The sequence below is a fragment of the Trachymyrmex cornetzi genome, unplaced genomic scaffold, assembly GCF_001594075.2.
Source record: "Trachymyrmex cornetzi isolate Tcor2-1 unplaced genomic scaffold, Tcor1.1 scaffold1832, whole genome shotgun sequence".
Taxonomy (NCBI): domain Eukaryota; kingdom Metazoa; phylum Arthropoda; class Insecta; order Hymenoptera; family Formicidae; genus Trachymyrmex; species Trachymyrmex cornetzi.
The window spans coordinates 1-13152 of record NW_017296455.1 but is presented as its reverse complement, the minus strand read 5'-3'; the positions used below and the strand labels follow the sequence as shown (position 1 = coordinate 13152).

The 13152-nt window shown below is 34.2% G+C and overlaps 1 protein-coding gene across 1 annotated transcript in view; it reads left to right on the top strand.

The window, feature by feature from the left end:
- Positions 1-12329, top strand: part of LOC108759410 (peroxisomal N(1)-acetyl-spermine/spermidine oxidase-like) — an 18785-nt gene extending 6456 nt beyond the window's left edge. Inside the window, 7 exon segments of the mRNA XM_018504850.1 lie at positions 8805-9018; positions 9653-9886; positions 10551-10682; positions 10820-11019; positions 11092-11212; positions 11408-11514; positions 12180-12329. Coding sequence (XP_018360352.1) covers positions 8805-9018; positions 9653-9886; positions 10551-10682; positions 10820-11019; positions 11092-11212; positions 11408-11514; positions 12180-12207 — 1036 coding nt within the window. The 3' untranslated portion in view covers positions 12208-12329.
- The last annotated feature ends 823 nt before the right edge of the window (positions 12330-13152 follow it).

The window sequence follows — 13152 nt, the reverse complement described above, 5'->3', positions numbered from 1 at the left end:
CGTAGATACGACGACTTGAAAATTACCATAAAAGGCAAAATTACCATAAAACTCAAAATTTAAAATCGCTATTTCTTCGAAAATAAATTTTTTTTTTAAAAAATCCCGATACACGTGTTCGCTTATTTTATACCTACAATTGGTAAAAAAAGTTTGAAGCGATTTAAAAATGTCGAAAAAAAAGTGTTCGGTTTGTAAAAGAATGCCCCATATATATCTCTGATTTCAACTTGAGAGAACATTATACGACAATTTATTTAAAAATAACGAGATAAGGATTTATCTTCCACCATCGAATCTACCGTTACTAGTTTTCAAGATATAGGCGAGACTACAGTTTTTACTTTTTAATTTTATCTATATAATGTGGCGACAATATCTAATTGGTATATATATTTTAGTTTGGCAATTAAATCTTGACGTTAACGATCTTTGTAATTAATATTTTACATTGGAGGATTTTATTAATCGATAATTTCATCTTGCGACTTAATACTCAACAATATTTATTAGATTTTTATTAATTGACAACGTAAAAACTTTATTACTCCACTAAATGTAACTGTCATTTTGTAATTATTTATATTTTTATAATTGTATACATTGTATTTATTTTATACTGAAGATGGCCACATTCAGGGCCGAAACGTTTATACTTTTAATCATTGTAATTGACATAATTATTGTATTTCCTTTTATTCTATACACGAATATATTAATTATATTTCACTGATAAGATCTAGTGTGTGGCATATGCTCTACCGTTTCTTTTGTTTATTTATTAGCCACGTATTGAGGACAATTTTGATATACAAAAAAGTCCTTTACCATTTTGCAATTTTCGACGCAATTAACCAAATATTAATTTCTAAAGATCGTCGAATAAGCGCGTATATATCTGTCCGGCCATACCGCCAAATGTACGCCCATCAAATGCACCCACATGGTGCTGCCGTGCATAACTATTATTTTAAGAAATGGCTACAAATCGGTTGCTTACAGCATCATTTGCCTTCATGACATTTTCTGACAGTTTGTTTGCGCACAAAAATTATTGCTTGTAGCTCGATTGCTTACATGCACAATGCGCATTAATACATGTTGCGTATTAATGTGAGAAGCGAGTAGATCCTAGGTATTCTAGAGCTCTGTAATGGCTGCCGAACAAGATCGACTGGCGCCCTTGTCAGTGAGACGTTATCGACAGAGCGGAACCAATGAGGGATGGCGTACTATCAGGTGTGCAAGGAGAAGAAGATTATTATTTTGTACAACTTAATATTTATTATTATTACGACTCTCTTGGAATTAGCAAGAAAATATATCTAACGAAAGGATTATTATTCGAACGCAAGTGTACTTTCTCTCACCATCACCAAGATCCTACATATTTTGGGGGCTCGTCCGGGATCGAGCGAGTCGTGGGAAAAGGAAAATTGCGTCGACGGTTGTAAGTCATAACATACCAGATCAGAAGCAAAGTTGTGAGACGAGGTTAGCTCAACGGAATCGCGCCTCGAAAAAGAAGAAGTTGGAACGACAGTGTGAAAAAGTAGAGACACATTGTCAATACGTTGTTCTTGGATAGAGCGAATCCGAGCAAAGAAGAATAGATCAGTTGAAAGATGCCGAACTCAGGTGGACAAGGAAGTGACGAAGGTAACAATACGGGAGACGACGAGTTGAACCTAACGATCGTACCCAGCACAAGCCAAGGGGAAAACGCATCGAAAGGAACAAAAAACAAGGTTAGTACAGAGGTTAAGAAGAAGTTAAGTGGAAAAAATAATAATAGTAAAAGTAGAAAAGATAGTAAAAGGCAGTTGACTAATGAAACTATTGATAAAATGACAGTAACACAATTAAGGGATGAATTAAAAAGATTAAATTTAGCGAAAGACGGAAGAAAACAGGATTTGAAAGAACGATTGAAAGAACACATTCAGGAAATGGAGGAAGATGACACAGTTGAGGAAAACTTGGATGAAGAAGAGGTAGACGACATCAGCGAAACAGAAGAGGAAAGTAGCGACAGTCAAAGTGACGAGGAGGAACAAAACATACGTAGACGGAGGCAAAGAAGGAATCCAAGAGAACGGGTGTCTAACCTATTCACTATAAAGGACGTCGAAAACAGTATTGCTCATTTTTCAGGTGACGACAAGCTATCCATTGAGAAGTGGTTGAGCGATTTTGAGGATTTAAGTACATTGCTTCAATGGAACGAATTGCAGAAAGTTATTTACGGTAAGAGACTTTTAAAAGGATCAGCTAAAAGATTTATTACTTATGAATGCAACATTAAATCATGGAATACCCTTAAACGGAGGCTATCACGTGAGTTTAAGGCAGATTTAAATAGCGCACTAGTTCATAAGGAACTTACAAAACGAAAGAGACAAGTAAATGAAACGGGACGGCAATATATATATTCGATGCAAGAAATAGCGAGCCAAGGTCATGTTGAAACAGAAGCATTAATCCAACACATAATAGATGGTGTACAGGATGAAGAAGCTAATAAGACAATACTACACGGTGCATCGACATTACATGACCTAAAGAAGAAATTCGAGATATATGATAGAATGAAGGAAAAAACAAATAAAACTAAGAATGCTGGAAAGAAGGAAACAACCAAGAACAGAACAGGAAAAGAAGGGAAACGTGCGCATTGTTTTGGATGCGGCGCAACAGATCATGATGTGGCGAATTGCACACACAAGGAAAAGGGACCGAAATGTTTTCGGTGCAACGAATTCGGACACATTTCAGCAAAGTGTACAAAACCCACAGAAATTAAACGTAATAAGGAAGTCAACATAGTCAGAACGACTAACGTCAAAACTGTCCCAGTGATAATTAATGGAAACAAGATTGAAGCATTACTGGATACGGGTAGTGATGTAAACCTCATGCGTGAAGATGTCAGTAATCAAATTGGAATTTCCAAATTAAAGAAGACTACAAGAGTGTTTACAGGTTTAGGTAACACACTAACGAAGCCAATCGGCAAATGCAATGAATGCCTAACTATTGGCACAGATATCTTCAGGGATGACATATTTATAGTCCCCACGACATCGATGACCTCAGAACTAATCCTAGGGAGGACATTGTTAGAAGAAGCTGAAGTTCTAATTCAGAAGGATAAAATCACAATAAGAAGAATCCCTGGGGAAGGAATCAACGAAACGGCTAGGAACATGAATGCTACAAATGATTTCCACGTCAATGAGCAAATCAACGTAGAAGAAATAAAAACAGAAGTAACGGCTGAAGAACAGAGGAAAAATGAAGCAGACGAGGACACAACAGAGATCAACGACGAAATCCAGAAGATGATGCTGATAAGCCACATTGAACCTAGCGAACATGAAATCCCAGAGCCTTATAAATCTAAACTCGTTAAGTTGATAGAAGAATATACTCCTAAGGAAAAGGTACAGACAGCAGTTCAAACGAAGATCGTCTTAAACGATGATAAACCAGTAAACCTCAGGCCTCGAAGATTGGCACCTAAGGAAAAGCAAATTCTTGACGAACAAGTAAAGGAATGGTTGGCCCAGGATATCATCAGACCAAGTCGAAGTGACTATGCCAGTCCAGTCGTGATAGTACCGAAGAAAAATGGAACCTACAGAGTATGCATCGACTATCGATTATTGAACCGTAAGGTAATTAAGGACCGGTTTCCTGTACCTCTCGTCGAAGAGAAGATTGACAGCTTGAAGGATGCACGAGTATTCTCATTAATTGATCTAACGAATGGATTTCTCCATGTTCCGGTTGAGGAAGAATCCCGAAAGTTCACGGCATTTGTAACTCCTGAAGGCTTGTATGAATTTAAAATGACTCCTTTCGGATTTTGCAACAGTCCAGCCAGTTTTATGAGATTTGTCAACGAAGTCTTTAAAGATCTAATACGTCAGAAGACAATAATAATTTACATGGACGATACCGTCATACCAGGAGACAATTATGAAAATGCTTATGAGAAACTAGTGAGAACTCTAAGAACGGCAGAAGAACACGGACTGAATATTAATTGGCATAAAAGCAGCTACCTTAAAACGAAGATTGAATTTTTAGGATATGAAATAGAAAATGGCCATGTACGCCCGGCCAAGGCTAAAATCAAAGGGGTTATGTACTTTCCAGAGCCAACATCGAAACTACAAGTTGCCAGTTTCCTAGGTTTAACAGGATACTTCCTAAACTACAAGTTGCCAGTTTCCTAGGTTTGACAGGATACTTCCGCAAATTTGTCCATGATTATGCACGAATTGTCCGACCTTTATCTGATCTCTTAAAAAAAGATAAGAGTTTCTACATCGGTGAAAAACAGAAAAAGGCAATCTCGACATTGAAGAACATCTTATCTAAAGAGCCAGTACTTCGTTTTTACGACGTTAACGCGATCACCGAATTACATACGGATGCCAGCTCGGAGGGATACGGTGGTATACTACTACAGAAGAACTCTGATGAGGAACAATTACATCCGGTTTACTATTGGAGCAGTAAAACCTCAGACGCGGAGAAGAAATACCATTCTTACGAATTGGAGATCCTAGCGATCGTACGAGCACTACAAAAATTTAGAGTCTACCTTCTTGGACTGACTTTCAAAATAGTGACGGACTGTGAAGCGGTTAAAAAGACTATGACGAAAAAAGAAATATCTTCCAAGATTGCGCGTTGGGTATTAACTATGGAAGAATTCTCATACACCATCGAGCACCGCCCAGGCACTCAATTGAGACACGTGGACGCATTGAGTCGCTCTCCAATCATGTTAATAGAGGACAAGCTCGTAGTGATGATACGGAAGAAGCAGGATGAAGAAGAAAAGCTGCGAGTGATTAAGTTGCTACTGGAAAGAGGTCCCTACCAGGACTACGTACTCAATGATGGTATATTAATGAAGCGGATGAACGACACGACAGTGGTTGTGCTACCATCGTGTATGCAGACTAATTTGATTCGGCAAACGCACGATCAAGGCCACTTTGGTGTGAAAAAGATGTCAGAAATGATAAACAAGGAGTATTATATACCAAACCTCAAGAGTAAATTAGAAGCCTATATAAGTTGCTGCATACCTTGCGTATTAGCCGAACGGAAGAAGGGGAAGCGTGAAGGCGTATTGGCACCAATACCAAAAGGGGACCAGCTCCTGCATACGTATCACATAGACCATCTAGGTCCTATGACTACTACAGGCAAACTGTATCGGTACCTCCTGGTAATAGTCGATGGATTTTCCAAGTTTGTTTGGATCTATCCTACTAAAACTACGAACACGAAGGAGGTATTAAGCAAGTTGAAAGAATTACAAGGGATTTTCGGTAATCCCTTGAGAATCATTACTGACAGGGGTTCCGCATACACTTCAGCTGATTTCAAGGAATATTGTTCAGAAGAACAAATTGAGCATACACTTATCACCACTGGAGTTCCGCGAGGAAATGGCCAGGTTGAGAGGATTCACCGAATTATCATCCCCATGTTGACCAAATTAAGTCTGGATGATCCCACAAAGTGGTTTCAATTCGCACATAAGGTCCAGCGGTGCATCAATAACACATACCAAAGGAGTGTTAAAATGACACCTTTCGAGTTACTATTTGGAGTCAAGATGCGACAAAAGGAAGACACCGAAATCCGTGAATTCATCGACCAAGAAGTAGCTGAATTACATCAAGAAGCCCGACAAGAGCTCCGGCAAATAGCGAGAGAAAATATCCTGAAAACCCAAGAAGAGAATCGTCGGACTACGAAAAGGGTCACTAAACCTGCTATTACTTATGTAGAAGGAGATTTAGTAGCTATACAAAGGACACAGTTCGGAACTGGACTGAAGATAAGCAAGAAGTTCTATGGACCCTATCGTGTAACGAAGGTCAAGAGAAATGACCGCTATGATGTGACCAAGGTTGGAACTGGTGACGGCCCCGAACGAACATCTACTGCTGCCGATCTGATGAAACCCTATCCCGCATTCTCCTCCGGGACGGAAGAGGTAGCAGAATGGCCGAGTGTGAGAAGCGAGTAGATCCTAGGTATTCTAGAGCTCTGTAATGGCTGCCGAACAAGATCGACTGGCGCCCTTGTCGGTGAGACGTTATCGACAGAGCGGAACCAATGAGGGATGGCGTACTATCAGGTGTGCAAGGAGAAGAAGATTATTATTTTGGACAACTTAATATGTATTATTATTACGACTCTCTTGGAATTAGCAAGAAAATATATCTAACGAAAGGATTATTATTCGAACGCAAGTGTACTTTCCCTCACCATCACCAAGATCCTACATTAATACATGTAGTCAATAATACATATAGACTAATGTAACTTCGTTCCAAAAATTTTTACTTGTGCGCAAAAGTGGGTAATCGAGCTGTAGACAATAATTCTTGTACACAAACGAACTGTCAGCAAAAGTAATGTAAGTAAATGATGCTGTAAGCAATCGATTTATAAACAAACGGGATCCTCCCATAATAAACAATTCGTAATTGTTTATTTCAAACAGCAATATAATCATATCTTTTATATCAGCAAATAAATATCTACATCAGATGTTTATCAGCAAATATACTGTAAACATTTTTATCAGGTATAGTGCATTTGATAACTTAAACAAAGGCAAATTAATAAAAGCAATTGTACACATTTTATATATTTTCGTATTAATTGTAAACGAGTATAAACGATATTTCATCATAAACTGCATTTATGTGTTAAAGATTTGCAGAGTTGTGTGTGGCGGTCTATTTGATACCACACAATTTTCAAATGCTCGAACAGAGCAAACTTCATGCGAATGCATTTGTTTTCCAAGACCTACTTGAAGTGATTTGAAAAGAATTAATTTCTCAAGAAATTAATAGAAGGCGCATTTCGATAGATTTTCTCGTATTTTAAAAACGTTCCGATCGGCTATGAAAGGGCATGAACAATGACTCGATTTCGACTCTTGCAACATACCGCAAGAGCATCATCGTTTTTGTGATTTAACCGTGAAGACCGTCTCACGTCGACAACGGATCGTTCCCTGGTAGAAGAAATCTTTCCCAGCGAGATCCAGCAAGCGGTTGCAGACACAAGAGGCTGTATGATCAAGGTGTATAACGGTAGCCAAGCAACGAGAAGGATCAACTTCCCCTACCATCATCTGGCAGCTTTATAAAGTGGAGAAATCAACGCCGGTTCTCACAAGACCTCCAAGTTTCCTCCTGGCAAGAAGCGATTCAAGGGTTAAAAGACCTCTCTCTCCTAGCTATCCGGTACGGCCGCGGCTTCTGTCTCCACTATCAAGGTCTCCAAGCAACTTCTCCTCGAAGGCAACGCAGACCTAGCCAGTTTCCAGGGTTCACCGAGGAACACTGAGCAGACCAGAGGTAGCTAACAAGGAAACGCAGAATAGCTTCAGAAAATCTTACACACCATCAGGAACACCACCAAGCTACACACCACCAGGCTCACCTCTAGGATTTTACTATTTAGATCTCTCTCGCAAAAGACTTTGGGGACCGAAGAAATTCACCAAGACTAAACCGTCAATCTCTTATAGACAAAGACTAATTTAGATTTTTTAATAAACAGCCCTTTTCAGGGACACATAATTTGTAAATATAAAAACGGTCCTTTTTAGAGCCCATTAATTTAAACAATAAATGAACACGCATAACAAATTCCTACATTGAGTATTAGTACATTACCGTTACAACATTACTGTTACAACATTTTTGGATAAGGCAACGAATATAATCCCGTACTTTTATCGTTACTTTTTACACGTATAAATACATATATAATATTAAACATAAGTATGGAATATGCATAAGCAAAGTTTCAAAAGAAACTTTGTTATGTTTATGATTAATCACAATCGTACCTTAGAGATAGCCATGTTTGTGAATAATCACAACCGTTACTTATAGATTTCGTGTTGAAATTGAGGTCAATTAAATTGAAATTACAGCTGACTTCTATAAATAAATAGTAACACGTTTTCACATAAATTCACGCGATATTGTCAGACAGGACGCATATATACGCACATGTGAACTAAAACAAGGTGTTGTACCGCTCAGGGTGCAAGGGTGCCGCTCCGGGCACAGTTTATAGAATTTACGGGTCAGCCGTTCCTGTCAAGGTACGACGTACGCTCAGGGCGTGGCGGAATCTCAGGTTGGACGTGATGATGTCGGTTGATGAGGGCTCGAGGTCCTCCAATTAATATAGGCCAGCGTTCATGGTATAAGAAATTTTATTGTCACTTACGAGTTCTATGTGCTTTACAATATAATAATGTCTCGTAGTAGCGGAGATTCTCACAGTAGTCGTACTCTCACTTAACTTTTCGGAACGGCCCCGAGATGCTCAAGGCTTACGTTTTTATATTCACTAATTAGGCCGAATTTATGCGTAGTTGCATTAAATTAATGTATGTCACCTCCTTTGTGATCCAAAGTAGGTGACTTGATTTTGTAATGATTTTAACTGCTAGTCTGCAGAAAAGATACAGACGCAGATTTTAGGTATGACCTATTTGGGTCATAACATCCTTCCCAATCCTTTGATTGAAGAATGATTTTTGATAACTATTTTGAAGTCATTTTGACATCATTTTGATATCATAATGACTTGTTGCTCTGCTTAGGTTGAGTCAGCAGTCTAGTTATAGAAGCCTGTGGTTGAAATACTATAGAGATATAAAATTAATATTAATATTAATATTTTGATAAAATATGTTATGACAAATATACTGAATCATTACTATATTAATATTCTAGATATTATAAAGCTTTTGACGAAAAACCTTTCATGAATCGTACTAGAGTTGCTGAATATTTATCTTTGATAGAAAAGATGCAAAACACTGTCGATTGCAGCGACACATGGTTTGACGTTTCTCTGAAACGTTTTATAGAATATTGGGAATGCGGAGGCGATCTTACGTTGAATTGGAAAGGACGTGGTTATAAAACGATTTTTGATGTACTATTGGTAAAAGATCATCTAAATTACTTAATGATATTGAACTAGAAATGCGATGTATAAAAGTGTTTTCAATGACATTTCATTTTACATAACAATAAAACGTAAAATGTATTCCATTAACAAAAAATAATGATCGTTATTTAAAATTAAATTAATCAAGTATAAAATAAATAATCTTAAATCTTACAGGACCGTGAGAAACACAATCTATAGAAATCAATGCCTTAAACAGTCTAATTGGATTTTAAGAATTTGTATCTTTCTGTGTGAAAATATATACTACATATGTATTTCTTTAAAATTCGCACCAAAATGATTTTTCGGTCTTGAAACGCAAACTCTACTGAACTACCGCAGTAATATCATTAGTTAAATTAACTAGCAATTTAACATTTTGATTGCGTTTCAAGATCGAAGTCATTTTGGTGTGCATTTTACAGGACTATATACATAGTATATAAATTCACAAAAACATACAAGCACCTAAGAACTAGCTAGACCGTTTAAGACGTTGAATGTGTTTCTACAAAATAAATGTTTAATTTATTTATAAAATATTTTAATACATTTTAATCAAGTTATATAATTAATACCTTATCTATTATTTTTTCTAATCTAATGTGTGTAATCATTTTATCAGCAAAAGATTCCAAATCCAGAGGAACGTTTGCCAGTAATGGAAAAAATAGAGTTCGAAAAAGTTGTGACAACTTGCAATTATAGCTCAGGCGAGAATGTGACGGTAACTACCAGAGATGGATGCAAGTATTCCGCATCGCATGTTATATTCACTGGATCGCTAGGTGTTCTGAAGGAGAAACATTCCTCGATGTTCGTGCCACCTTTGTCGCAGAAGAAACAACGTGCGATACAGGTTTTTTCAACAGTATAACAATGTAAAAGGAAATCGTTATACATTACATGTTTAATCCTGGTAACAAATTTGTCATGTATGAATATGTATAAATATGTATAAACATATGTAAACATGTATGAATATTTATAAACATATAATTTTATACATGAAATATGTCCATACATGTTTATACATCCTTCTTTCTTTTACAAAATTTATACTTTTTAGTGTAATAGAAATAATAATGTGAGAACATAAAAAATAATTAAAAGGTTAATTTTCGCACTACTTGTTTTAGAAAAAATCAAGTTTAAAGAAATGTAAAAAGTTATTTATGTATAATTATATACAGAATTATGCATAATTGTGTATGAGCAACTTTTTTTATATTTTTCGAAACTTGTTTTTTCTAAAGCAAACAATACAAAAATTATCCCTTTAATTATTTTTAATGTTTTCACATTACACACTATCATTATTTTTATTATACTGAAAAGTAATTTTACAAAAGAAAAAGGGATGTATGAACATGTATGGACATATTTCACGCATAATTATACATGTTTATAAATATTTATACGTGTTTATGTATGTTTATATATATTTATATATGTATAATATATTCATGCATGAAAAATTTTTTACCTGAATATTACTTTTAACGTCATTATTTTGCCGTCAGGGATTAAATATTGGAACAGTGAACAAGATTTTTCTCGAATTTCCAAACAGATGGTGGCCGGAAGACAAAATCAATTTTGATTTTATCTGGTCGGAAAAAGATAAGAAAGAATTCTTGCAAATCTATGGTCAAGTAAATAAACATTCGAAGTTCTATTTAAACTAAAGAGATTCTAGCGAATAATAATTTGTTATTAAAAATAAATTTCAACGATTTTTTGTCTTTACGGTCTTTCCGTTACTTAATCTTGTCAAATATGTTTGTTTTAGAATAGCGAGTGGCTCTGCGATGTGTTTGATTTTATTTCTGTTGCTTATCAGCCGAATCTCTTATGTGCTTGGATAACTGGAAAAAACGCAAGATATATCGAAACTTTATCGGATACTGATGTATTTGATGGATTATATTTATTGTTGAAAAAGGCGTTTGAAAGTCATGATAATATTACAAAACCAACAAGAATGTTAAGGTAATTTGCCACTAGAACTGAGTGAGAGAAAAATAATTAGATCTGATTATTATTTTTTTTTTATACTTTTAGGTCTAAATGGTATACCAATGAACATTTTCGAGGCTCGTACAGTTTTCAAAGTATGCTTTCCGAGCAAATGAATGTAACACCGAGAGATCTGGCAGAGCCGATTATGACTGGAAATAAACCTGTATGTATTCTCAAAATAAAAATAAAAGCAAACATGATTTTTAATTATTATGCAAATTATTGTTTGGAACATTATATCATAATATCTAAATCTTTTTATTTTTAGCTTTAGTTCATTACTTATTTTTAATTTATGTTTACTACTGAATTGTGTCGTATAAGAAATTCGATTGATGAAATGAATCTTCATGATTAGGTAATTCTTTTCGCTGGAGAAGCCACGCATGATCATTATTATTCTACTGTACACGGCGGCGTGGAAACTGGTTTCCGCGAAGCTGATAGATTAATCGATTTTGAAAGGTAAAATAATTTTAATGAACTTATTTTTCAAATTATAAATAAAAAATTTTTTCCAATTAATAATTTAATTAAGATTGAATGAAAAAGGAAGTAATTCCTTAAGTAAAACTTAATTTATTAGCATATGCAATTATATGTAATGCATAATGCATTGTAGATTAATAATTTATTTCGTTTATTTTTACTGTTGTTGCATCATTTCGTTTTGTATTGTATATTATATTTATAATTATTATGATATGTCCAAAATGTCCAACTTAATATGGACACGAAGAGAACTTTTTCTTAGAATTTATTCTGAAAATATGACAATCGTGGGACAGGATTGTATTTCGAAAAATTTTAATGCAAATCTTTCTCATTCATTAATAAAACTACAATAAAGTACAAAATAAGTTTGATTAATTTTACTAAAGTGCATGGTAAAAGTGTTTAAAATATTACAATATACCACAACTACCATATTTTCAGGGTAAATTTTAAAAGAAATTTCTCTCCGTTTATATTATTCGATTCTATAATTGAATCATATACATTTCATTTTGTACGAAGTTTAATAAAAGTAAAGGATTAACTGTTTATTTATTGTTACTTTTAAACATACCGGCTCAAATTTTGCATAAACAATTTTGCAATAATATATCAGATTGCATGCTTTTTCTTAGGCAGACTTTCTTAGACTCCCATCTGTAACTACATCTTCTATATACGACTGTCACTCTTATAATGAATGGATTACGGAAAACTAGAAATATGTTTGAATATTTGTAATGTAGACGAATATATTTAAAGCATGAGCAACTACATTTACTTGTTGTAAACATTAATATATAAATACATTGTGCATTATAATAATATAAATTTTTATATATATATTGTATGTAAATTGATGTAAAAATCAGAAAAATGTATAATTGACACGAAATATATAATGTTAACATTAAGAGAAATAATATTTATATTTGTTATTATTTATTTATTGTGTTTATTATTTCTAGTTATTATTTTCGTGTTTTCTATAATATACTATTACTAAATTAAAAATATGATTAAATAAAATTTATTTGTATACATAAATGATATAGATATACATATAAATATGAAGCATATTTATATGTAGCTTTATAATTCGTTCGAAATTTTTTAAATGTTCGTACAATGAGGCACTTATTTTCTATTTATCACAAAAAATCATTTAGTAGTAAATCTCATTATACTGTTGTACTCTATGTGTGTATATATTCTACATAATAATTAATTGTTAAAATAGTTTAATTTAATATAAATGTGTGTTAATTAATTTCCAATTTACTTATTATTAAATAATTTTTCCTTATTTTATTTCTTCTTCTACTTCTTTGCTATCAGTCCGGTAAAAAATTTGTCATGCATGAATATGTATATATAAACATACACAACATGTATAAATATTTATAAACATATGTAATTAGGGTAATATGAAATAGCTTTTTTTAAATTAACATTACTCCGATATAATATAGATTTACACAGAACTCTTGAAGGAATATTAGCTACAACATCCAATAAATGAAAGTCACCAAAATTTAAGCCCAACGTCAATATTAACAAAAAGTCAAAAGTGAGAAAATGAGGGGGTCTAAAAAATGGGATGTAATA